Source organism: Apodemus sylvaticus, chromosome 4 (assembly GCF_947179515.1).
Source record: "Apodemus sylvaticus chromosome 4, mApoSyl1.1, whole genome shotgun sequence".
Lineage (NCBI taxonomy): Eukaryota > Metazoa > Chordata > Mammalia > Rodentia > Muridae > Apodemus > Apodemus sylvaticus.
The window spans coordinates 65,131,491-65,159,358 of NC_067475.1; the positions used below are offsets into that span (position 1 = coordinate 65,131,491).

Consider the following 27,868-nt stretch of genomic DNA (forward strand, 5'->3'; position numbering starts at 1 on the left):
GTCTCAGGAAACAAGCAGGAGTTGCCATTCTAATATCAGATAAAATTGACTTTCAACATAATGTCATCAAAAGAGACTTGGAAGGTCACTTCTTGCGGGTCAAAGGAAAAATTCAACAAGAAGAACTCTCAATCTTAAACAACTATGCCCCAAATACAAGGGCGCCCTCATTCATAAAAGAAACTTTACTAAAGCTCAAACCACACATTGCACCTAACATAATAATTGTGGGTGACTTCCACACTCCACTCTCATCAATGGACTGATCAGGAAGACAGAAACTAAACAGGGAGACAGTGAAACTAACTGAAACTTTAAACCAATTGGATTTAACAGATATATATAGAACTTTTCATCCCAAAGCAAAAGAATATACCTTTTTCTCAGCACCTCATGGTACCTTCTCCAAAATTGATCATATAGTTGGTCACAAGACAGACCTCAACAAATATAAGAAGATTGAAATAATCCCGTGCCTCCTATCAGATCACTATGGAGTAAAAGTGGTATTTAATAACAATAAAAACAACAGAAAGCCCACATACACATGGAAATTGAACAATACTCTACTCAATGATACCTTGTTAAAGGAAGAAATAAAGAAAGGAATCAAAAGATTGTTAGAATTTAATGAAAATGAAGGCACAACATACACAAATATATGGGGCACAGTGAAAGCAGTGCTAAGAGGAAAATTCATAGCTTTGAATGCCTCCAAAAAGAAATCCGAGAGAGCATACACTATAAGATTAACGGAACAACTGAAAGCCCTGGAACAAAAAGAAGCTAATTCAACCAGGAGGAGGAGAAGACAGGAAATCATCAAACTCAGGGCTGAAATCAATCAAGTAGAAACAAAGAGAACCATACAAAGAATCAACAAAACCAGGAGCTGGTTCTTTGAGAAAATCAACAAGATAGATAAACCCTTAGCCAGACTAACCAAAGGGCACAGAGAAAGTATCCAAATTAACAAAATTAGAAATGAAAAGGGAGATATTACAACAGGAACTGAGGAAATTCAAAAAATCATCAGATCCTACCACAAAAGCCTGTACTCAACACAACTGGAGAATCTGGAGGAGATGGACAATTTTTTAGACAGATACCAAATACCAAAATTAAACCAGGATCAAATAGATCATCTAAACAGACCCATAACCTCTAAAGAAATAGAGGGGGTCATAGAGAGCTTTCTGACCAAAAAAAGCACAGGACCAGATGGTTTCAGTGCAGAATACTATCAGACCTTCAAATAAGATTTAACACCAATACTCTTCAAACTATTCCACCAAATAGAAACAAAAGGAACACTACCCAACTCCTTCTACGAAGCCACAATTACGCTGGTACCAAAACTACACAAAGATCCAACTAAGAAAGAGATTTGCCAGATGCTGGAAAGAACGCAGGTATCCCTCAACAGAAGAGTGGATGCAAAAAAATGTGGTATATCTACACAATGGAGTACTATTCAGCCATTAGAAACAATGAATTCATGAAATTCTTAGGCAAATGGATGGAGCTAGAAAACATCATACTAAGTGAGGTAACCCAGACTCAAAAGGTGACTCATGGTATGCACTCACTAATAAGTGGATATTAACCTAGAAAACTGGAATACCCCAAACATAATCCATACATCAAATGAGGTACAAGAAGAAAGGGGGAGTGGCCCCTTGTTCTAGAAAGACTCAGTGAAGAAGTATAGGGCAAAACCAGAACGGGGAAGTGGGAAGGGGTGGGTGGGAGGACAGGGGGAGAAAAGGGGGCTTATGGGACTTTCGGGGAGTGGGGGGCTAGAAAAGGGGAAATCATTTGAAATGTAAATAAAAAATATATCGAATAAAAAAAATAATGAAAAAAAAAGAAAGAGAATTTCAGGCCAATTTCCCTTATGAATGTCGATGCAAAAATACTCAATAAAATATTTGCTCACTGAATCCAAGAACACATCAAAATGATCATCCACCAGGATCAAGTAGGCTTCATCCCAGGGATGCAGGGATGGTTCAATTTAAGGAAATCCATCAAGGCAAGCCACTACATAAACAAACTCAAATAAAAAAAAAAAAAACACATGATCATTTCATTAGATGCTGAAAAAGCATTTGACAAAATTCAGCATCCTTCCATGCTAAAAGGCTTGGAAAGGACAGGAATTCAAGGCCCATATCTAAACATAGTAAAAGCAATATACCACAAACAGGTAGCCAACATCAAACTAAATGGAGAGAAACTTGAAGCAATCCCACTAAAATCATGGACTAGACAAGGCTGCCCCCTCTCTCCATATCTTTTCAATATAGTTCTTGATGTCCTAGCTAGAGCAATTAGACAACATAAGGAGGTCAAAGAGATACAAATTAGAAAGGAAGAAGTAAAACTAGCACTATTTGCAGATGATATGATAGTATACATAAGCGACCCAAAAAACTCTACTAGAGAACTCCTACAGCTGATAAACAACTTCAGCAAAGTGGCTGGCTACAAAATCAACTCAAGCAAATCAGTAGCCTTTATATACTCAAAGGATAAGCAGACTGAGAACGAAACTAGGGAAATGACACCTTTCACAATAGCCACAAATAGCATAAAGTATCTTGGTGTGACTCTAACCAAACAAGTGAAAGACTTCTATGACAAGAACTTCAGATCTCTGAAGAAGGAAATCGAAGATCTCAGAAAATGGAAAAATCTTCCATGCTCATGGATTGGCAGGATTAATATAGTTAAAATGGCCATCTTGCCAAAGGCAATCTACAGTTCAATGCAATCCCCATCAAAATCCCAACCCAGTTCTTCATAGAGCTAGAAAGAGCAATGCTCAAATTTATCTGGAATAACAAATAACCCAGGATAGCTAAAACTATTCTCAACAGTAAAAGAACTTCAGGGGGATTCAGTATCCCAGAACTCAAACTTTACTACAGAGCAATAGTGATAAAAACTGCATGGTATTGTTACAATGTCAGGCAAGCGGATCAATGGAATAGGATTGAAGACCCAGAAATGAACCCACACACCTATGGTCACTTGATCTTCGACAAAGGAGCTGAAAGCATCCACTGGAAAAAAGATAGTCTTTTCAATAAATGGTGCTGGTCCAATTGGAGGTCAGCATGCAGAAGAATGCGAATCGATCCATTCTTATCTCCTTGTACTAAGTTCAACTCCAAATGTATCAAGTACCTCCACACAAAACCTGACACACTGAAACTAATAAAAAAAGAAACTGGGGAAGACCCTTGAGGACATGGGCACAGGAGAAAAGTTCCTGAATAGAACACCAATAGCTTATGCTCTAAGATCAAGAATTGACAAATGGGACCTCACAAAACTACAAAGTTTCTGTAAGGCAAAGGGCACTGTCAAAAGGACAAAACGTCAACCAACAGATTGGGAAAGGATCTTCACCAACCCTAAATCTGACAGAGGGCTAATATCTAATATATACAAAGAACTCAAGAAGGTAGAACCCAGAGAACCAAATAACCCCATTAAAAGTGGGGTACTGACCTAAACAAAGAATTTTCACATGAAGAAATTCGGAGGGCTGAGAAACACCTTAAGAAATGTTCAACATCATTAATCATTAGGGAAATGCAAATCAAAACAACCCTAAGATTTCACCTCACACCGATCAGAATGGCTAAGGTCAAAATCTCAGGAGACAGCATTTGCTGGCGAGGATGTGGAGAAAGAGGAACACTCCTCCACTGCTGGTGGGATTGTAAGATGGTGCAACCACTTTGGAAATTAGTCTGAAGGTTCCTCAGAAAACTGGACCTGACACTTCCGGAGGACCCTGCTATACCACTCCTGGGCATATACCCAGAGGATTCCCCAACATGTAATAAAGACACATCTTCCACTATGTTCATAGCAGCCCTATTTGTGGTAGCCAGAAGCTGGAAAGAACCCAGGTGTCCCTCAGCGGAGGAATGGATACAAAAAATGTGGCATATTTACACAATGGAGTACTATTTAGCCATTAGAAACAATGAATTCATGAAATTCATAGACAAATTGATGGAGCTGGAGAACATCATATTAAGTGAGGTAACCCAGTCTCAAAAGATCAATCATGGTATGCACTCACTAATAAGTGGATATTACCCTAGAAACTTGGAATACCCAAGAAATAATCCACATATTAAATGATGTCCAAAAAGAACGGAAGAGTGGCCCCTGGTTCTGGAAAGACTCAATGCAACAGTATAGGGGAATACCAGAACAGGGAAGTGGGAAGGAGTAGATGGAGGAACACAGGGAGGGAAGAGGGCTTATAGGACTTGCGGGAAGTGGGGACCCAGAAAAGGGGAAATCATTTGAAATGTAAATAAAGAATACATCTAATATAAAAAAAGAATTAGTTAAATGGCCATCTCTAATTTAAGTAACACACACACGCACACACACACACACACACACACACACAAATATAGGTTTAATGCCCTAGCAAGTCCAGTATAAATGTTCTTAAAAACCATTTCTGTATATCTTAAAGACCAAATGTTTTCCCACAAATAATTCCAAGATGAGTTTGAACTTCATCAGTAGTGTTAACATGAAATAACAGAAATTAAAAAGAAAATTAATTAAATTAAACACACACGCAAAAATAAAATGCAGAGAAGACTGGCCTACTCTTTGTTCAAATGGAATAGCATTTCAAGAAACCCAGATATTGAGTACAACTTTAACTAAAAATACCACTTCTTCTAATGAACAGAATTGGTTCAAGAAGTTGGATTACTACGTTCCCCAAGGTGCTAATTTTCTAATCATACACTCACGGTGCCCACCACCACACTTAGACAATAACATTTTGATGAATAAGCCAACATCTGTCTTCCTTAACTCATAAAAATTTTATAATTATTCTGTAAATATTAAACAAAACTTCCCTCCAGAGTACATTCATTTTGATGCTGGTCCACAGTATGTAGACAGACACTACCCAATTTCCCAACCCTTTAATTGTCAAAGCCAGGATGCAGAGTTTTCTCAATGTCCCAGGTTTCATTGGCCGCGTGCTCCCACTCTCACTCCCCAACCATCTACTTTTGGACAAATTGTTCTTCAATTTTCCAGAACTTGAATTGAAGGCATGTGGCTCTGAGATTTCTTTTTATCTCTCAGATCTCTGATTACTGGCAGTAGCTTCCCAGACTGATGGCTGTCTCATTTGTACACCTCCAGCAAAGGTCCTTCTCTGTGTTCCCAGAACCCCATCCACAGATAAAATCAGCCAGAATGACTCACAATACAGAGAAGTGTTTCAACCAAAGGTTTAGAGTGACCTCTAAATTCAATACAAGTTGATAGGAAAGCAATCAGGCACCAAGAAGACACTTTTATGTTTTCATGGCCTACTTTTGTTAACAAAGTAAAGTTAACCCAAGACCAAACACCATTGCCCACTGATTCTCCTGTTGGCAGGTAAAGTAGTCATAAGCCTTCAAGGGAGAAGTCCCCCTTATAACTGAAATAGGTTTGCCTCTTGCTAAGTACAAAGTCAGGAAGTTCAGCGAGGCTTTAGCATATGTGCTGAACCTCAGATTGTTTGTCTGGTTGCCAACAGTACCACCTCTAATTTCAGAAGCATTTTCTGCCACTAAGCACAGTATTCTCTACACACCCCCTCACTGCAGAGCTGTGAGGCCATCTCGTATCTATGTACAAGATTCCCAGTATGAGGTGGTGGTACGAAGTATGTTGTTGCTTCTCAATAAAAGAAACTTTTTCTCATACTCTAGACATTGGCTCCTGTCACTCAGTTTACATTTAGTTGAACTTGATCACTATAAACCTTTTGATAAAGGCAAACTATCTCTAATATGTCAATGACACTCACACCACTAGGTTTTTGCTAGTGGATCCATAATACATTGTTGTGGGCACCCACACTCAATGACTGGGGTCTTGATCTACTGTTCTATCCCTAGAATCCAATTGTTTCCATGATCTAAGGAAGGCTCAATCCCATATTCAGACACTCCATTTGTTTCCAGTCTGATCTGATCTAGGGAGTGAATTCAGCAGCTGGTGAACACTTTTGACTCCATAAAATAAAAACAAATAGTGTAATCTACCCTACCAATAGCATAGTCACTGCTAAAGGTTCATAGCTTATAATGGGATCAGAAATATGCAAACTTCTCTGGATGTGACTTATCCCTAACCATGAATGATTCCAGTAACTGAAGGGTGACACTACCCTGATTACCTTCAAATGTCAAGGGTCACTTTCTGCCTAATAGTTTTAAGTCATGCATAACTGAGTCTAGGGTTCTCCTGACTTGCAGAACTATCTCAAGTGAGACACATCATAAAGCCAGAGGAGAAGAAGTCAATTTCTCAGGACTCTGGAATTTGATGGAGGGCAACTGCCACCTGCTTTCTGGCTCGATGATGATGTTAGGATGGCATCTCATTCTCAGCACCCAAGTTAAGTAGCCACATTGCTCAACAGGTAATAATGGCCACCCAATAAAGATAAGTACCACTTCCCAGTTGCATTGTGAGTTCTCTCAAAATTCTGCTGGTGTTGTGTGGTAGAACCCAGATAAGTCCAAGACTACTGGTCTGTCTCACAATGAACCAATTCTCTAGAATGCAGAGATGCTGCCAAACTTCCACCTGAACTGGTTCTGTCTGTGAGATTAATTCCCTTAGGTGAGGGTATTGGATACTTATATAAAATGTTCCATCAATGAAGAGGAACTAAGCTATCCTTAGCTCAGTTCAACGACCCAGTTCAAAAAAAAAATCTAGGATGATATATACTTCAAATTTGAGTCTCCTATGACATCTTTCTCTACTACTAGCACTTACATACATCAACTCATTGCTTCTTGTGCTAGTTAGACTTTTTTTTTAACTGGACACAAGCTAGAGACATTTTGGAAGAAAGCTTCAGTTGATAAAATGTATCCGTCACGCTGGTCTCTAAACAAGACTCTGTGGGCATTTTCATGATTAGTTTCTGAGGTAGGAGGACCCGACATACTGGTAGCAATGTCACCCCAGGATTAGTGGTCCTGTTCTATGAAAAAAAATTAGTCTGAGCAAGCTACAAGGAGCAAACCAGTAAGCAGCACTCCTTCATGGCTTCTGTTTCAGTTCTTGCCTCCAGGTTCCTTCCTTAACTTCCCTCAATAATAGTTTATAATTTGGTAAACTAGAATATGCACTTTTCTCCCACAGCCAACAGAAAACAAATTAGGGCATTTCTCATGGTAGTTTGAGATATGGTGTGAAGAAATGGGACACAAAAGGATTCAAGTAATGTGCAGAGGTTAATAAATATGGCAGTGATGGTGCATGCCTTTAATCCCAGCACTCAGGAGGCAGAGGAAAATGGGTCTCAGTGAGTTCGAGGCCAGCCTGGTATACAGAGTGAGTTCCAGGACAGCTAGGCTTCTCTGAGAATCCCTGTCTCAAATAAACAAACAAACAAACAAACAAATATTAAGTAACATAAATTGAAACTAAAGCATCATCTTCCCATGACCTGCTATTTGGAACACAGAGGTTTTCTTCCAGATGTAATGGAAAATGTTAATCAAAACACTGTATGCTGTCCAGGTGATGTCAGAGTTGACCACAGGTATACCCCAGAGCTGAATACAAAGGCTGAGAACTGCTGTGGAAAAGGAATTTCCAAATTAGCTGCAGGCTGTTTCAAAAGCATTTTTGAGATAGTATTGCCATCTAGTGGTCAGAAAACTATCATTTCCACAGACTCCAAGAAAATAGAGTAGGGAAAGTTTGGGCAACAGACAGGAAAACCTCTTTTTCACTAACACTGGAGATTCTAGAAGAGGATCAGGAACTTTTCCCCTGTGCCTATGTCCTCAAGGGTTTTCCTCAGCTTCTTTTCTATTAGTTTCAATGTGTCTGGTTTTATGTGGAGGTCCTTGATCCACTTGGAGTTGAGCTTAGTACAAGGAGATAAGTATGGATCAATTTGCATTCTCCTACATGCTGACTTCAAGTTGAACCAGCACCATTTGTTGAAAAGGCTATCTTTTTTCCACTGGATGTTTTCAGCTCCTTTGTCGAAGATCAAGTGGCCATAGGTGTGTGGATTCATTTCTGGGTTTTCAATCCTATTCCACTGATTCACTCGCCTGTCATTGTACCAATACCATGCAGTTTTTATCACTATTGCTCTGTAGTATTGCTTCAGGTCTGGGATACTGATTCCCCCAGAAGTTCTTTTACTGTTGAGAATAGTTTTAGCTATCCAGGGTTTTTTTTGCTATTCCAGATAAATTTGAGAATTGCTTTTTCTAACTTTGTGAATAACTTAGTTGGGATTTTGATGGGGATTGCATTGAATCTATAGATTGCTTTGGCAAGATGGCCATTTTAACTATATTAATTCTGCCAGTCCACGAGCATGGAAGATTTTTCCATTTTTTGAGGTCTTCTTCGATTTCCTTCTTCAGAGACCTGAAGTTCTTGTTGTATAGATCTTTCACTTGTTTGGTTAGAGTCACACCAAGTTACTTTATATTCTTTGTGGCTATTGTGAAGGGTGTCATTTCCCTAACTTCTTTCTCAGCCTGCTTATCCTTTGAGTATAGGAATTCAACTGATTTGCTTGAGTTGATTTTATAACCTGCCACTTTGCTGAAGTTGTTTATCAGCTGTAGGAGTTCTCTGGTGGAGTTTTTGGGGTCACTTAAGTAGACTATCATGTCATCTGCAAATAGTGATAATTTTACTTCTTCCTTTCCAATTTGTATCCCTTTGACCTCCTTATGTTGTCTAATTGCTCTAGCTAGAACTTCAAGTACTATATTGAAAAGATATGGAGAGAGAGGGCAGCCTTGTCTAGTTCCTGATTTTAGTGGGATTGCTTCAAGTTTCTCTCCATTTAGTTTGATATTGGCTACTGGCTTGCTGTATATTGCTTTAACTATGTTTCGGTATGGGCCTTGACTTCCTTATGCTCTAAGATCAAGAATTGACAAATGGGATCTCATAAAATTACAAAGTTTCTGTAAGGCAAAGGACACCATCAAAAGGACAAAACCGCAACCAACAAATTGGGAAAAGATCTTCACCAACCCTACACCCGATAGAAGGCTAATATCCAATATATACAAAGAACTCAAGAAGTTAGACCCCAGGGAACCAAATAGCCCTTTTAAAAAAATGGGATACAGACCTAAACAAAGAATTTTCACCTGGAGAAAATCAGATGTCTGAGAAGCACCTTAAGAAATGCTCAACATCATTAGCCATTAGGGAAATGCAAATCAAAACAACCCTGAGATTTCTCCTCACACCAGTCAGAATGGCTAAGGTTAAAAACTCAGGAGACAGAAGGTGTTGGCGAGGATGTGGAGAAAGAGGAACACTCCTTCAGGGCTGGTGGGATTGTAAGATGGTACAACCACTATGGAAATCAGTCTGGCGGTTCCTAGGAAAACTTCTGGAGGACCCTGCTATACCTTTCCTGGGGATATACCCAGAGTATTCCCCAGCATGCAATAAGGACACATGCTCCACTATGTTCATAGCAGCATTATTTATAATAACCAGAAGCTGGAAAGAACCCAGATATCCCTTAGTGGAGGATTGGTTACAGAAAATGTGGTATATATACACAATGGAGTACTATTCAGCAATTAAAAACAATGAATTCATGAATTTTTTTAGGCAAATGGATGGAACAGGAAAATATCATCCTAAGCAAGATAACACAATCACAAAAGAATACACATGGAATGCAATCATTGATAAGTGGATATTAATTAGCCCTGCAGCTCTGAATACTGAAGATACAATTAGCATATCAAATGATTACCATGAAGAAGGAAGAAGAGGGCCCTAATCCTGGAAAGGCTTGATCCAGCATTGTAGGGTAGTACCAGGACAGAGAAAAGGGAGGGAAAAGATAGGAGAATGGATGGAGAGAAGAGGACTGATGGAATATATGGGGGGAGGGACTGGGAAAGGGGAAAGCTTTTAGAATGTAAACAAAGAATATAGAAAATAAATTAATAATAATAAAAAAAAGAGGATCAGGTCTCATTCCGATGACCATTAGAAGACATTGAAGTTCTGCTATGGCATTATGCAGGTTTTCCCATCCCATGGCCAATACAATTCAGAAGGGCAGTGGCGTCAATCCAGGGGTTCAGATTCCCTGTGAGTTCATATTGTGAATAAACCACGCCACGGCCGGCAGTTAGTAGGTGGAGCAAATTTACTTAGGATGATTAAAGGCTTTTAAAAATGTGGGGATCTGAGGGCAAGAACACCTATGATGTGCAAAGGTCATTCTCTGGAGGCTTAGGATACCTGGAATGCCTCATTAGCATGCGGACATATTTCAGGATTCTCAGGTGCTAGGTGAACAGGTTTTGTCAGGAGAAAGGAAACTGAGCCTATAAACTAGTTGAGGTTATGTGTCATTCTTCGGGTAGAGGTGAGTGTGGGGGCTTATAATTCCCGAGACAAGGTCAGAGAAGGGAGTCTCCCCCATCCCTGCTGAGCCCCAGAAGGCTATCCAGTCAATGGTAGACTTAGACTGTAATTATCAGTTTTCCCACAGCCGTGTTCAGGTCAAGTTAGGTTTAGATCTTAACTGTGCTTATTAGTGTTTGTATTCATCACTATGACAAAGTGTCTCAGGAACGCAACATAAAAAGGGGAGAGTTTATTTGTGCTCCCTGTTGAAAGGGAGCCAGGATAGCCCATTATGGTGGCAGGGCAGCAGAAGGTAGGTAATCAGCTGGTATCTATAGTCAGGAAACAAAATGGTTGGTGCTCCTGCTCCCTGACTTCTCTTTTGTTTTGCTTTGCTTGTTCAATCTGGTTTTATTCTATTTTGTACTGTTTTGTTTTGCTTTGTTTAGTTTGAACAGGGCTTTACAATGCAGTTCATGCAGTCCTCAATATCACTATGTATTTCAGCCTAGCCTTGAACTTCTGACAATCTACCTGCCTTGGCCATCAGAATGCCTAGATTACAAGCATGAGCCACTACATCAAGTTATTTTTTTTTATTATGTCTGGGGTCACAGCCTGGGGATGGTGCCCCACAACTTTATGGCCAAATGTGTTTAGCTCACTCCAACTGTAGAAATACTCATACCCACACACACCCAGAAGGGCATTGCCCAGGTGATCCTAAATCCCAACAAGATGACAGTCAAGATTAACCCTCACACTGGTAATGGCTTTGAGCAGCTTAATTAACCCCATTCATTGCTCTGAAAAATGTGGAAAATGTCTAACCATGTGCCTGGTAAGGCAACCAAAATATTTCATGGAATTTGAGTGGTATATTGTAACCACTTAAAATCTCACATGCTGTTGTAATACAAAATCATGTGATAATAGCTGAGGTGTAAGAAAGAATTAGTCAGCTTGACTGGACTGTACATGACTGTCTTGAGGGAATCAGTTTTCTTTTGTTTTCTGCATACAGTTTCATTTCGTCCTACAAGCTATCATCCTACGCCACTGAATCACGTTATTGTCAGAGACATTCTTGTTTGTCTCCTGCGTTAACTTGAGTGTCGAGTTCAGTATGTAGAACTCCACATTATACTTATGCAGTCCTGTCCTGGGTCCTCACTATCTTCCTGCCCATGGCTTGCAAGCTATTATCTGCTCTATCCAGTTACCACACCACAGGCAAAGGTTCCTTTTTTCCATTGCAGCATATTTTTTAACTCTCCACCTGAAATCACTCATATCCTTCCATTAACCATCTTTATGAACAGGTGGCTAGAAGGCTAATAAGACTACTTTATATTTCGAACTTTAATATTATAACAAAATTTCAGGATCTTTATATCTTGTAAAAAAAAAACTAGTTTGGGGGACAAACATTACAAAGGCGTTCAAGTTTGTGTCAAGGGTAACTTTAATCTGGACTGGTTATTTATTACTTCCCTGATAACTGTTTAACCAAAAGGTTCATGTTTATCCTTGAATATATTTTACCTCAGAGCTGAGCAGTGAGCCACTGTAACAGACTTTTCATGGCCGCCTCTGCATACTGCTATTACTGGTTATTGGACGACCTTAGAGTCAGGTTTGTCTTGGGGTATCTTCTATATGTTTGGAACTTGGGGAGAAGATGAAATACTGGCTGGGTTTTGGGAAAGGCATAGTTAGAGCATGGCAAAGAGGGGGTGGGGGCATTCAGGCACTACCCAAGAGGAAGCTGTAATATCAAAGAGTCTGCAGATGGAAAAGGTTCAGTCCAGGAAATTTAAACCTGGAAATGGCCAAATGTGTATGTTTCCCTAGGAAAAAATTAGTCAAAATATGTTCTATAAAAACGTCTTTGGCTTTAAATGTGCTCATTATGTAGAGCATTGGCCATAAGAAGAATGCCATGACAGGTCTACGTCTTGCGAACAATGTTGTTAATATTTTTCAAAAAAGAAAACTTGTATCATTTATTTGGAGATACTCTGTTCTTTGGAAACAGAAGTGACTTCCCTTCAGCAGATGGGCTTCTTGGGGATGTAATTAGTTCCCACACAAATATGGGAAGGACTGAGAAGAAGAGGAACCAAGACAGGGTGGTACTGGCATATAGATAGCCAATACTTGAATGGAATAGATGAACCAGGAGACAGAACAAAAGGAAAAGGACTTTTCATGTTCCTCTGCAGCCTCCCAGAATGCTTATCTCCTAAAGCCTTTATTGGGAACCACTCCCATTCTGGATTTTACAGAATCCTTTAGTTCTTATGTGAACCCTGGGCTTGATAGTGAAGTTGTGATTTTATAACTTAGTAACAACTGTAACTTTTATAAATGATACTGGGAATCATCTGATATCCCCTTTGAAAAGCAATGGGAATTTTTTCCATATTTCCAGTAGTTCTCCCTAGGAAAACACTCGTGTTAACCTCCAGTAAACTGAGAATGAAATACTGGGTCCCATCTTCCAATTTTTACTGTGTTTTGAAAGCTGAGCTTGAAAAACTGGCTTTTCACTTAATTTTCAATATTTAAGACAGTGTCAAGATATCTAGTTAAAGATAGTTGCTATTGTAAAAATACACCCTAAAACATCGGTGAGTTAACATAAAAATGTGTATGTACAAGTATATATTTGTTCATGTAAAATTATCTGGCCTATAAAGCTGGCCCTTTCCATATAGAGATTCAGAAATTCAAGCTGCCTTTATCTCATAGATGTGGATTTTGGAAGATGGATCACCTGGCTGGCTATCTCAACAGAAAAGTGTCCTAAATCTTCCTAGTGAGCTAGCATGGCAGAACCACACTCAGCCAGTTGGCCAGATTAGCCGTATAAATGTATCTGTCTTTAACAACTGGGAAATGTTAATAGTCTTGGGGAACAGGAAGTCATATACCTATGGTGTAGAATATTTGTGTTTGCACAGCAGAACACCCTTGGCACGAACATGAGATGTAAAAACATGATTCACTTGTATGCCACTCATAAGGCTGAAGGTCATTGCATGCATTGAGTTCTGACTACAGGTCACTGTGTGAAGTCAGGAATGCAATAGTATCATGTGGCCGTCAGTTTAATATTTTGGACTTTACCTTTGGTCTTTCTTACTCCTTGGCCTATGTTAAGAAGAAGAGGACCCATTTGTGTAACTCCTGTCTGTCTGTACACCCTGACCTGAGCAAACAGAGGCAACACAGTGATCTCGTGGGTTAAATCAGGACACCTTTCCCAATGGCTCAAATTTGTGAGAATTGACTGAGTTCACTTTGTGCTGCAGAGTTGATAATGTGTTTCCTCCATAAAACACTCCATGTGGCTTCAAGGGTATCAGGAGCAAACTAGTTTTTAAAATCTATATCTTAACTTTTACGTGTACTCTGTATTGTGAGAATCAAATGCTATAGCATGTGGGAGAATGTTTTGTAAGGTGTTGAGATGAATTGAAATGCCCAGGCTATTTTTAGTGAGAACTTGGATGAGGCTTTTTTTTTTTTTTTGGTCATTTGCTTGGTTGGCCACTTGTGTGTTTGCTTCTCTGGTAACTTTATACTGTCTGATAGAGATGTAATGTTGCTGGAGGAAGTAATATGCTACATAAGACATTTCAAATATCTAAGGTACTTGTCATACTATAAAGCACTTTTGGCAACAGATAATTTCTTCTTTCCATAGTGATTAACAGCTAGGCAACTAAAGTCAGAACACACCACTAGATGTGTGGTTTTGTATGAAGTATTTTAAATTTTCTCTCACTTGTGAAATGGAGGATAGAATATTTTCATTTGGGGATGACAGTGAAAATTAAAACATTAGAATACGTAAGCTAATACCACTCCTGGGCATATACCCAGAGGATTCCCCAGCATGTAATAAGGATATATGCTCCACTATGTTCATAGCAGCCCTATTTATAATAGCCAGAAGCTGGAAAGAACCCAGGTATCCCTCAACAGAAGAATTGGTGCAAAAAAAATGTGGTATATATACACAATGGAGTACTGTTCAGCCATTAGAAACAATGAATTCATGAAATTCTTAGGCAAATGGATGGAGCTTGAGAACCATCATAACATGGGTAAGCGAGGTAACCCAGTCTCAAAAGATCAATCATGGTATGCACTCACTAATAAGTGGATATTAGCCTGGAAAACTGGACTACCAAAAACATAATCCACACATCAAATGAGGTACAAGAAGAACGGAGGAGTGGCCCCTGGTTCTTAAAAGACTTAGTGTAGCAATATAAGGCAAAACCAGAACAGGGAAGTGGGAAGGGGTGGGTGGGAGAACAGAGGGAGGGAAGGGGGCTTATGTGACTTTCGGGGAGTGGGGCACCAGAAAAGGGGAAATCACTTGAAATGTAAATAAAAAAATATATTGAATAAAAAAAAAGAGAATAATTTGAAAAAAAAAAAGAATACCTAAGCTACTCACACAGTACACTCAGCCTCATGGCACACTAGACAGATGGTTGCAGTGTATCATCATCATCATCATCATCATCATCATCATCATCATCATCATTAATTACTAGTACTTATTATGAAGGGACAATTATGTTGCTCCCAATATGCATAATTAAATTATCCCATTGCTTAACTGGATCAAGAAGTCCCTCAATCTTTCTAAACACTCTATTGCTGCCTCTTTCAGCATTTCCCCAACTGTCTCTAACTCCCACACAAAACAAACAATTAACAACATAGCTGGGCATCAGTACTGGGAGTACCTAGCAGGTATTTCTTCAGAGCTCAGAACATACTTTTCCCATAGATGAAATGATAGTAAAATAGTGATTAGATTCTAAGTGATAGAAAGCACTCACTTGATTAACAATGTTTCTGAAACTTGGCACACTCATGATACAAAAGGTGGCAGAGCGATATTGTTGTACTGGACTCATTGTTTAACATTGGAAAGTATAAAAATATGTTATACATAATTTCTTTAAGTTCTCATGGATGTTGATTATGGAAAATAGCAACCTTAATTGCTGACACCACAGAGTGAGAGAAAAATAAGTCAAGAATGCCAAGATACTTCTGAACATGGGCTCAGGGTATCAGGGATGAGCATGTCCCAGACCTGTGATACACAAGCCCCTAGAGTAGAATACAAGCAAGAATCAGTCTCTTAGACAAGTGCAGAAAGAGGTCAGAAACACCCAAATAGCACACTACCCATGCCAGCCCATGGGCACAGGAAAAGAGAGGAAGAGACATTATGAGAGTGGTTGTGGGCAAAAGAAACGAACTTATTTCCTCAACATACACTCAATGAATGAGCATTATGGCTTGAACACGATGGCCCAGAGATCTGACCAGAATTACTTCTTGGCTGACAGAATTCCCTAATCAATTCTTTCAGTCTCTGACTAGACTGGTGCCCGTTGGGCCGCATGGGGCTTCTGTCCCTTTACTCTCAAATGTTTCTCAAACCACCTTTGTGCTGGAGCACCCCTTTCCTGGTGTTACTCTGAGGACAAACTTGTTACTGACTCAGATTACTTTATCCCCTGTTGTGGCTGTCCTGGGGTCCCCCCTGACACTGTTTGTTTAAGGGATCTAAGGAGCCAAGCCCACTGTTTGAGGCCCCTTGTCCCAAAAGCATGCAGAGCCTCATCCTGCTGTCCTCTTTCCCTAAGGAATTCAGCCATGAATTTAATGGTGCTTTTAAAAGATTTATTTAAGATATTTAAGGTTAAGATTATTGAAGATAAATTGCTGTGGATAAAGGCTATGACGATTATTGTGACTTTTGCAACATTTATCCTTGAGGCTGGAACAGTCTTACCAGAGTTGGTTTCAGATAACCTTGGACACTATAATTTCCCAAACTTGGCTTCATGATGTGGTCCTTGATCTTATCTTTGACTTTATAAATCTTGACCTAAATGCCAAGAGAGTAGGTCAAAGGATTTGAAGGAAGCATTCTGAATTACCAAAGAAGCCTTCAGTGAGGCAAACTGTTTTCCCTTTTGTCTCCTAGTGTGCTCTGTAATTCTCTCCTTGTTCCCCACAGAGGACCCCAGGTTCTTTAAACTAAATGCAAACTCTGATGCCTCAGAGTTACTCAGGTAACAGCACTATGTATGCTATAAAATCTTCAAAGAAAACATTGCTTTGTCTAGGATAATTGGATCAGCTCAGATCATCACCAAGAACAAAACAAGGTCTTCCTCACCAGGGCAGCCAGCTCCAGTTTGTGTCTTGGGTCAAGGATCAGTTAAACCATCAGAGCACAGCAGCAAATACCTAGAGCATCCTTGCTCCTGAGGTTTCATTTGTCTTTCCTGAATTGTTCCTCTCCATGTTCAACTCTGAAAGAAGGAACTTGAAGAAACTCAAGGAGATAAAGCTCCAGAAACAAAGTCTCGTGTGTCATCTGTGTGCAAAAGACTTCCCTGATGCCCAGCCTGTTTCTCAGGACAATCAGAGACAAACAGAATAGACACAGAGCACATGAATGGCACTGAGGAAACAGGCCCACAAGAAGTGGCTAGATGTCTAGAATTCTCCCTTCAGTTTCTGGGTTCAACACTGGTGTGAATCAGACTGCAAAACCTTGCACCCAGTTCTTTCTCAAACTCAGAGAAAGCTTCGAGCAAAGTGTGATTCTCTTCTATTGTAACCCGTACATTGTTCCATGAGTAAGGATAATCAGCTCAGTATGCTGTTGACCTTTACTTACATCATAGAAAAACAGTTGGACAATTGTATCTTTACACTTCCAAACCTTTCTTAAATGTAATTTAACATGTAATTCAAATCACTGATGTGTGTGTGTGAAGCTTGTATATATACACACATATATATTTATATATTATAATTTACATAACATTTACATTTTAAAAATATCACTGTGACAACTTTGCTCTATACTGTTGAATTGGAGGAGAGCATCTATCTTTGGAAGCTAACAGTTTCCTGTTTTCTGAGCCTCATTCCTTCTAAATCCAAAAGAAAGAGACTAATGGCCCATTAGCTGTAATGTCTGCCCATTTCACAGAGAAGTTGACAGCTACTAATGGAAAGATGAGAAGGGACAATGAAAATGAATAGCCTCAGTGACTTTTAGAGATGCTGAGACTTAATGCTTCATTGTCAAACAACTTTTAAATTCCATAATCACAATACTATGGATAGGTAATGCTGAGCTGTTTATTGTAGATTAGATTCTAGTTCTGTACAGTTTCTATGCTAGATACATTCACAAGAGCATTACCATGGGCATTTAGTGTGTAGGAAGGCAGTCACTGAAATCTGATAGAATTTTACCCCTTGCCCAAAAGCATAGACATGGCATACAGAGGAATGCTAAATCAAAGAAATCAACACATCCACATACTAATTTAGTATTGTATCATCCAGTAGACAGTTAGGAGGCAGGTCCTGGAAAGGGGCAAGTGAGGTGATATGGGCACATGGAGGCACTAGATGTACAATGAGAATTTTATTTTATGAAGATCCACACCTCCTGGAAAGTGATGAGGAGGCAAGAAACACTTCAGTTGTAATCCTTTAAGGTGTGGTACAGCCTTTATGTTCTAAAGCAATGTGTGTAGAACATAAGAAGAAACCATGCTAGACATTTAGAATACAAAATAATCAGGTAGGGGAGTGGCTGTGAGGGGAAGAAAGTCTTCTGGTTTGAGGGTCAGCAGAAGTGCACTGTGTTAAAGAACACCAACATACAGATGTGGTGTCTAAGCAGGTTCACACTTTGCCTGACCCCTTTACACCCAAAGTGTTCTCAAAAGGTCTGTTTTGTTTTTCTGTTTTGAAGGTGCAGAAATGTCTTTGGTGTGTTTGGCAGAATTTAAGGCACATGCACAAAAGCAGCTGTCTAAGACCTCCTGGGATTTTATTGAAGGAGAAGCTGACGATGGCATCACCTACAATGAGAACATGGCAGCATTTAAAAGGTCTGTTCTTTCTCCTCTCCATTGTTACTCTAGGATGCATTGGTTGAGAGCTCTTGAGATGGGAATAGTTCTGACTTTAATGAACACAGTATAGATAGGAAATCAATTGCAGGCTTCTATGTTTTATCATAGGGTAGGGAGCTGGGGAGAAATTTTATAGAGAGAATCTGTCTTAGATCTAGGACAAATGACTTATCAGCCCTCTGCATTCCAGCAACTTAATTTGCTGAAAATGAACAGGAACAATAGCGATGCAGGGTGGAAAAGCTGCATGTAGATATAGAAGTTCTGAGCTCCCCAAAGTGCTGCCTTGAAGGAGAAAAACATAAAGGGGGAGAAAGGACTCAAATTTGGAGAAAATGAGATCAAAGATGTTTAGGGATAATAGAAGACTGATTCAGATGAAAACTGCACTTGAAAGCTAAGGGTTGGCACGTATGCCAGCTAACAATAGCTATTTCCAAGTTTCCATGTGTTGTAAAATAATGTGTGAGATGTCATTTGTGAATTACTCTACCTTCCCTAAAGCAACATATAAATAAATTAATTCCCTGACGGTCAGAGGTTGGGAGACATGACATGGATTTGGACTCTTGATTGTCTTGTCTTTCTTTCTGGGGATGCCTGAAATTTTCTTTCCCTGTCTAGTCATTGCTGATAAAGACTAAATTAAGCATCTAAGGCCTGAGAGTCAAGACACAGAAACAGTATTCTAACAGCACAAGACAGAAGCTAAAGTGGACTTTGGTTCACCAACAGTTCAAAAGGAACTGGGCTAATTAGGCAATGATTTCCTGGAAATTTGCCTCCTCTTAAGCCTATGCTGCTTGTTCTAGATCAGCAAATAAATCCTACGAAGAGTTCAGAGATCTGTCTGCACAGATCTGCACTGTGAATTAGGGTTCTGGTTCCAGAAACTGAAGCCATGAATAGGAAAATAACCTATCTCATTGTCTGTCTAGTGCAGAATCCGCCTGCGCCCCAGATACCTGAGAGATGTGTCAAAGGTGGACACCAGGACCACAGTCCAAGGGCAGGAGATCAGTGCCCCCATTTGCATCTCACCCACAGCCTTTCACTCGATTGCCTGGCCTGATGGAGAAAAGAGCACAGCTAGAGGTATGGCCCCTCCCACCCGAAGGTATAGCCCCTCCCACCCGAAGGTATGGACCCTCCCACCCGAAGGTATGGACCCTCCCACCCGAAGGTATGGACCCTCCCACCCGAAGGTATGGACCCTCCCACCCGAAGGCTGCCTTTCCACAAGGCCAGAAGTGAGCGAGCGGTTTCTAAGTAGTCCACTTCTCTTCTTTTTTATTGACCTTGTCATCTTGCGTAACAAAAGGGCTTTGGTGGTTTTAGCTCCTTCATAGTAAACCCCATGGAGGTATGTCTTTGTGACCCCTGTGGAGGTCTGTCCTTGTGACCTCCACAAACATGAGTAATAACAGTAATGAATAAGAAGAGATAATATTAAACATATTCTTGGGAGTCTATTCTCTTGATTCCAGGTTTTGTGTGTGTGTGTGTGTGTGTATGTGTGTGTGTGTTTGCATGTCAGGTGTATGTGGTGTAGGTTTGTGTGTTATATATGTGGAGTGTATGAGTGTCTGATGTGTCTGGTGTGTGTGTATGGGTGTGTGTGTGTGTGGTATGGGTGGTATAAATGGGGCTGTATTTGTGTGTCTGTGTGCATGTGTGGGTGTAGTTCCCAGATGTCTTCTGATTTTTTCCCTTTGGCTCCATGATACATAAGGCAATGAGGCTGAGGATTCTAGAGTTAAAGAGACAAGCAGGCATGGCTAAGTAGAAAAAACATTAATGCCCTATATGAAGATGGTTGACTTACTGAACTATTGTATTGTCTTGTAGTGAAGTGAAAGAAGCTATTTCCTGCTGATGAGAGGCATTGGCATTAATTTTTGATTAGGACAAATTCTCTGGCCATGGATGTAGCTTCATAGCGAGATCAAGGTCCTGGGGAGACACATTGCACACTGAAATGATAAAAGTAGGCAATGAGGAATAACAATTCAGTAGCCATGACATTCATCAGTACCTTTCCTATTTGACAAATAAAGGTACTAAGCCTCAAAGCCACACAGAAAGGGAGGCGTGCGACTCAGCCTTCTCATTCTCAGACATACTTCTTTCCCCGACAGAGGAGCTTGTATGGAAGAGAATGCAAACACTAATCCTCTCCATTGAACCATGACATCTCTCATGGGGAAGTAGAATGAACTCAGGCTTTCTCTCCACTCACTGGGCAATCTGGCCAGAGACAAGGTCAGGACAGCTTTGCCCTCTGAACTTGGTCATGTCCCTTGCTTTCCAGCTGCTCAGGAGGCCAACATCTGCTATGTCATCAGCAGTTATGCCAGCTATACCCTGGAAGACATTGTTGCTGCTGCCCCCGGAGGCTTCCATTGGTTCCAACTCTACGTTCAGTCAGACTGGGACGTCAACAAGCAGTTGGTTCAGAGGCTAGAAGCCTTGGGTTTCAAAGCTTTGGTGATCACTGTGGATGTTCCAGTACTTGGAAATAGGCGAGGGAACAGGAGAAACCTTCTGGATTTGGAGGCAAGCATAACACTGATGGATCTCCGCTCCCCTGGACAGGTGAGAAAGAGATCAGACTCAATAGGCATTTATTATAAGAAGCGTTTAGGATAAGAAGAGATGATTAATGCCCCTCCCTCTTTCTCTCCATCCTTCCTTTATCCAGCCCTCCTTTTCTTCCTCCCATCCTTTCTCCCTGCCCCTCTCCTTCCCTCCCTTCTTCTCATTCTCTTATCTTCCTTTTTGCAAATATTTTCCCTACCTGCCTTATTATGGCAGACACTGGAAATGTAGCAGTTAAAGAGGATGAACTGTTTTTTTGTTTATTTCCAGGGCCTCCTGGCAGGCAGAACTTATGACCAAATGTTCACACCTCTGGAAATGCTTAGCCCATCATCAGAGATGTTCAAGCCAGGGCTGATGCTGGGAGACAGGGGAGCCTTAGGGAGGAGTTTTGCAGGAACTGGAGAGTAAAGTGTTATTATCATACTTTCTGTTTTATGATTGCTTCAGAAAGTGATGATTTTGCATAGCATGCATAGCAAACTGACTTTCTGGAGAGGACCCTCACAACACAATTGTATAGCCAGTCAGTCTACCCAGTCAGGGCCCTAGTTTGCTGCCTTGAAAACTTAAAAGTCATCCAGAATCATCAGGGCACTGAAACACTTCTTTTGGAAAACTTTCAATTAAGGAACTACCATGAACACTTTCTTCATTAAATTCTGACGAGTGAAAAAGATAGCATGCCCTTGAGAAAAAAAATCAATGCTAAGATAACAGTGGCTTTTTCAGCCAGTGGGCAGCTATGATTCCTGTATGTCCCTGAACATTAGAATTTAAGGAATTATGCTGCGTACTGTGAGCCAAAGCTAGATAATAGGCAAGGCCTGGTTTAAGATCAGTTTTGCTTTGGTTTTATTAGTCCATGAATATAGGTCAAACACTGTGTCCTTTGACTATTTTCCTTACTTGTCTTACATACTGCATACCACACCCTTTTAAAGTACAGATCCTGTCTCATCTGTCATTGTGTCTATCCAGATCCTAGAGCAATTATCACACAAAGACATTGATTAATGGTCAGCAAACGAGCCATCAAAGGTGGTACCGTTTTGGGGAGAGGAAGTAGCATCGGTGATGAGTGGCCTTGCTCAGTTTTCACGGCTTACAAATGACAGTGCCCCAAATGCGCCTCATCTTTTGAGGGATTCAAGTGAGCATCCATTTGGGACTAAGAGCCATTTTCTAATTTCCTACAGAGAAAGTCCGCACTTCCTGCCCCCACGTCTTTGCCGAGTAAATCTTTCTGCTGGAATGACCTCACCTTGCTTCAGAGTATAACTCGGTTGCCCATTATCCTCAAAGGGATTCTGACAAAAGAGGATGCAGAATTAGCAGTGAAGCACAACGTCCAGGGAATCGTGGTTTCCAACCATGGTGGGAGGCAGCTTGATGAGGTTCCTGCTTCTGTAAGTAGGATGACGTCAGAGGGTCTGAATGCACTGTGCCAAAGCCCCCTACTAAATCTGGTACACATTGCCCTTCACCTTATCACTGTATTGTCTATGGATCTTAAAGATGGTTAATCACTAATAAGAGCCTCATCTTTGTCTGTTTTCCTAAAATGCATATGTAGCATAGCTAAACTTTGTGACACTACTGCAAAATAGATATATCCCTCTTTTACAGTTAGGGATACTGGAGTTTAGAGACAACAACTAATGAGTAACCCTTCACAATAGACCAGGGGAGATGTTTGAAAGGCATTAAGGACCCTGCCTTCTGCCAGAAATGATAAGATCGAAGCTAATGCATCTTCTCAGACTTTAGAAACTTCAAGTTTTCCTATCTGACACATGCAGCAATTAGCAGTACCTCCCAGAGGCACGTAAGCACTTTTCAAAGTGGAATTGCAGTGCACAGATGCACTAGTCCATAGTACACCAATGAATCTTTTACTGAGATCTATAATAGCCTACGGTAGCTCAAAAATATAGTATGACTGTTCTGCATGGTGCTTGGGAAATGAAAATGAATAAAGGAGAGTGGGCAAAGAGTCTTTATGTGGAAAACAATTATTAGTTTGTCTTCACTGACATATTTATGAGATTGTTTCTCAAACAAACAAAAGTGAAGCCTTTCCTTCCTCAATTCCCTTGGCCTCTTATGAAAAAATATCCATGAACAAAAGGAAATTTTTTAAAAAAGAAAATCTTTAATTTTATCACAATTATTGATGTTAATTTCTTGATGCTTGTTGATTCAAATTTATCTTTTGTGATGTAAACTGTTCATATATTAATTTGTTTCATAATTTCTTTCTTTTCAGTTACCCAATGTATTAGTCACATGCTTTTATTTCGATATAAGTCTATCTTCTTTTTAATGACGTGGCACAAATGGACAGTTTTATATAATCAACTCCTGTCAAACATCTATGATTCCAGTATTTCCTTACTTTGTTTCTTTCTGTTTGGTTTGCTTGTTTGTTGTCTGATTGTGACAAGGTCGCATCAGGTAACCCATAGTAGCTTTGGGTCGTTGATCTTTCCATGTCTGTTACCTGAGTGTGGCAATTAGAGGCCTGTACCACTGTATCGGACTATTTATTTATTTATTTATTTATTTATTTAACTATTTTAAACAATAAATCAGTGGTCATCCTTAAATTTAAAATCTTAACTGTGTCCTTGATTAATTCTTTAAAAGATAGACCCCGAGAGAAGCAGAAATTCCTAAGCCACTCTTTTCTGTGTCTAAGGCTTGTGGAATGGCATCAGTTTCAGTACACATCACTTCACCACTAGGAACTTGCTGGGAGAGCAGGTAGTAGACAGACAGGCCTGTCCGGAGAGAGGCTCACTCTGCTGTGTCTCTTAGTGGAAGCTGGATTGGCAGGAGAAGACAAGGGAAATTGAGGGAACATGGGACTTCCATGGGGTCCTTCTCTCCCAGGATCAGGCTTACAAATCTGCCTGCTGACAGAGTGAATAGGGTTTTATTGTTAATAAAGGGGTTTGAATCTGCTATTCTTATTTTTTTTCATATTTTTTCATATAATTACTTTCAAGGAGTAAAAAGTTTTCATACAGCAAAATCAAAACCTTGGTGGAGAGAGCCTTGAGATACTACTCCCCTGTCTGAGCCCTGACTCAAACAAGAGGATTGAACCAACAAGGAAATGAGCTTAAGGACCAGAACTTAGCTTTTGATTTAAGCCTTATCAACACCTCGGGCTCATCCTTAACCTTGAACAAGGAAGGCCCCCTCACAGCTGCATCTGCAAAAGAAAGTCCTTGCAAGAGACAAGCAAGCCCATTCTCTGTGTTTCCAAAGCAAATACTGCCACTATCTTTCCTCCTGCAGTAGATAAAAAACATTCTCAGAGAAGTGCAATAAATGCCCTGCTGGACCTATTGAAAAATGGACCACTCTGCACCCTCAGCTGAATTAATCTCTACTGTTATTATTTCATTGATTTGCTTTATAATTTAGTTTGTTTTGTGTGTGTGTGTGTGTGTGTGTGTGTGCATGTGCGTGTGCACGTGTGTGCACGCGCGTGTGTGTGTGTGTGTGTGTGTGTGTGTGTATGTGTGCATGTGCGTGTGCATGCGTGTGTGTGTGTGTGTGTGTGTGTGTGTGTGTGTGTGTGTACGTGCATGGGTGGGTATAGCAAGTTCTTTCCACTGTGGAACCATCTCTCAGGCCCTATTTTTGATTCCTCCAATATAACTAATGTAGCCTTATGTAGTACCCCAGGCTGGTGCTGAGCTCCTGGTTCTCTGGCTTCTGCTTCCTGAATGCTGAGTTTGTAAGCACCACCACACGTGGGTTCTCCATTCTATTTCTAAATCATTGTTAACTGCACTGCTGAGTGTGAGTAGAGGAATTTTTATAAATATGTTTTTTTTCTTTTTCATAACATCATAGATATTCCAAATAATACTTGGATATGAGTTTTCTCCAATTACTACATGTAAGTCTAAAATACACCTAGGGCTTCCTCCATACACACATCAGAGGACAAAGATATTTTCTCCCTGTTATACATTATTATTATTATTATTATTATCATTATTATTATTAATTATTCTGTTCAGTCTGGGGCAGCATTCTGATGGATTCCTTGCCCCGTGTCAGAGTCCGAGAGCTCTATTTCAATTCCTCTCCCCCAGTTTCCTATACAGAAGTATAGATAATAACCAGTCAGCTCAGAGCCATCCCTTCAAGGATCCTTATCCCAGGCTCCAGATGGGGCCTGCTGTCCTAGTGCATATAGAATTGGAGGAGTCCCCTGGAAGTCAGTGAGCAGGAGTTCTGGTCCTTAGGAGTCTTCAGGCCTTGGAAGCAGGGCCCTGAGTTCTCTTAGATGAAAGCACAGTTGGAGAGAGATATGTGAAGGTCTTGGCCTTTGCTTGCATTTCCTGGTCCTGTTCTATTTTGAGAGAACATTCGTCCCATGACCTTTTGAGAAACAAAATAGAAATATTCAAAGTTGTGTGCATATTTCTCTTTCAGATTGATGCTCTGAGAGAAGTGGTGGCTGCTGTCAAAGGGAAAATTGAAGTGTACATGGATGGTGGGGTTCGAACCGGCAACGATGTGTTGAAAGCACTGGCCCTTGGAGCTAGGTGCATTTTTCTTGGGAGACCAATCCTTTGGGGCCTTGCCTGCAAGGTAAGATTGCTAGCATGGGATACAGAGCTCAGGACTCATTCCTGAGCTTTGCCATAATCCATCTTCCAATGAAGACATTTCTTCAAGTTCTTCTCAAATTGTTTCAAGTCGCCTCAACTTCAGGCCTCTAAAGTGATCCACATACTTCAGCAGTCCTCACCTCAGCTTCTCCCCACTGGTTTCTTTTAATCTCAACATTATTCAGATTTCATAGATTCTGTCCCTACCTGAAACTGTTAAGAATGTGCACATGGTATGTAACCATCCCGTGGTCCAAATGTTCTTTCAAACCTCTGTTCCCTCCCTTCTACTTTTCAGGGTGAACATGGTGTTAAGGAAGTGTTAGATATTCTAAAAGAAGAACTCCACACTTGTATGGCCCTTTCAGGTATGGGTTCTGTTTATTCCTCTGGTGTGGAGCTTCAGGTGGGAAGGCAGGTGGAAGTCTACAGATGGAAGTTGAAGGTCCTTCATGCTGGTTAACCCTGTCTTGGCTTGATAGCTGTCCTGAAGACAGCACAGTTATAGAAATGTCCTACAAAGAGATCGAGAACTGCTCACTGACAGTGGAAATCCTGTATTCTTCTCAAGGATATTGTTGGTACTAAATCAGTTCAATTTGTAGGCCACCTAAGGCTTCTGCCCTGGATATGAAATTTCCTACACTTCTATTTTAGGAAAGAAACTCTCATTGGTTACATTTCATGATACGTTTTGCACATGTTCTGTGTGTAGTGGCAAAGGTGGCTACATCAAGTTCAATTCCACACAGACTCTTACTAAAGTCTTCCCGTCTTTTTATTCCCAGAGACTTCTCACTATCATTGCTCACAGCCTCCCACACCACTGTGCTACCCTGCTTCCATTTTTAATGCTTTCCTTCTTTTCAATCCCCACCAGGAATCTCAGCTCTAGCCTTCATATTAAATACTAATTAAGATCTTCTGATCATGCAGAATCTTGCCTTTGTCAGAAACTTTCCCTTGAAGGCATGTGCTATGTGGAGGACTCATTCCATCTGCTACACTATCCCCCCAGTCTCCTCTTCCTCATAGACTAGCATATACTCCTTAAGTACACCGTTTCGTCAGAACCGAGCTAAAAGCCAAAGAAAGCTAACACATGCAGCTGGGTTTTTGATGCTAAAATAGAGATGTGTATATGTGTATTTCACATTGTGTGTGTATATATGTGTGTGTGTGTGTGTATGTGTGTGTTTCACATTTTGATGTGACTATGCATAAACTATGAGCAACTATGAGATCATTGATTTCTCTTGTGACCAGGATTACAATACACATTTGATATAAATAACACTATCCATTTTATCAAGGTGAACACAAAGACTAAAGGCTTGCTCCTGGTGCATCATCCCATGCCCATGGAAGAAGAGAAGTGAGCTCTGTAATAGAGAGGGGAACACACACACACACATACACACACTCAAACACACACACACACACACACACAGAGAGAGAGAGAGAGAGAGAGAGAGAGAGAGAGAGAGAGAGAGAGGAAGAGAGAGAGAGACACAGACAGACAGACAGTCAGATAGACGGACACAGAGACACAGAGAAATAAACAAACGAGTGTGCAGGAGCAGGTGTGGAGGAAAAGGGATGACTCTTTGGAGCTGCTTTCCCCAGCTACTTTTGGGGACTCAGAATCAAACCCATACTTGATCTATATTCAAAGACCTCTTCCTGCTAAGTCTTCTCACTTGTGTAGAAACAAGTTCATAATTGTGATTGACTCTTTCAGGCTGCCGGTCAATTGCTGAGATCAGTCCAGACCTGATTCAGTTCTCCAGATTATGAGGACCTACTGAGATTGCATACAAGAGAAAGACAAGCCTTCAACATAGCGTGCGATTCTGTTCTTCTTGGGTCCCATCATACCTAGAAGTTTGAGTCCTCTAGCCTCAAAAATTGAGACAGGAGGAGAGAAGATAAAAGGTGGAGCCTACAGCTCCAAGAGGGTGCATTTGGATGAAGGAATAACATCTAATGTTCTACAGGATAACTATAGTTGACAATTAATTGACTATGTCAAATAGCCATGTTCTAGCAAGAAAAGAAATAGCTAATCTGATGTGGCATACTAGTTACTTTCATTTGACTAGTATTACATTATATATTATTGAAATGTCATACTGTGCCATGATTATATGAAATTACTATGTATCAATTAAAATAACAATATGTGTTCAAAAAATGGGGACAGGGTTATCCTGA

The 27,868-nt window shown here is 40.4% G+C and overlaps 1 protein-coding gene across 2 annotated transcripts; it reads left to right on the plus strand.

The window, feature by feature from the left end:
• Positions 1 to 18,258: 18,258 nt before the first annotated feature.
• On the plus strand, positions 18,259 to 27,451 carry Hao2 (hydroxyacid oxidase 2). Of its 2 annotated transcripts, XM_052178559.1 has the most exons (7): positions 18,259 to 18,395; positions 19,363 to 19,514; positions 20,731 to 21,014; positions 22,217 to 22,426; positions 25,476 to 25,634; positions 25,953 to 26,022; positions 27,396 to 27,451. In XM_052178559.1, the coding sequence occupies exons 1-7, from the start codon at positions 18,265 to 18,267 to the stop codon at positions 27,449 to 27,451; spliced, it is 1,062 nt and encodes a 353-aa protein (XP_052034519.1). In that variant the 5' UTR covers positions 18,259 to 18,264. The 2 variants fall into 2 exon arrangements, with proteins under 2 accessions (XP_052034519.1, XP_052034520.1); XM_052178560.1 differs by lacking the exon at positions 22,217 to 22,426.
• Positions 27,452 to 27,868: the final 417 nt, after the last annotated feature.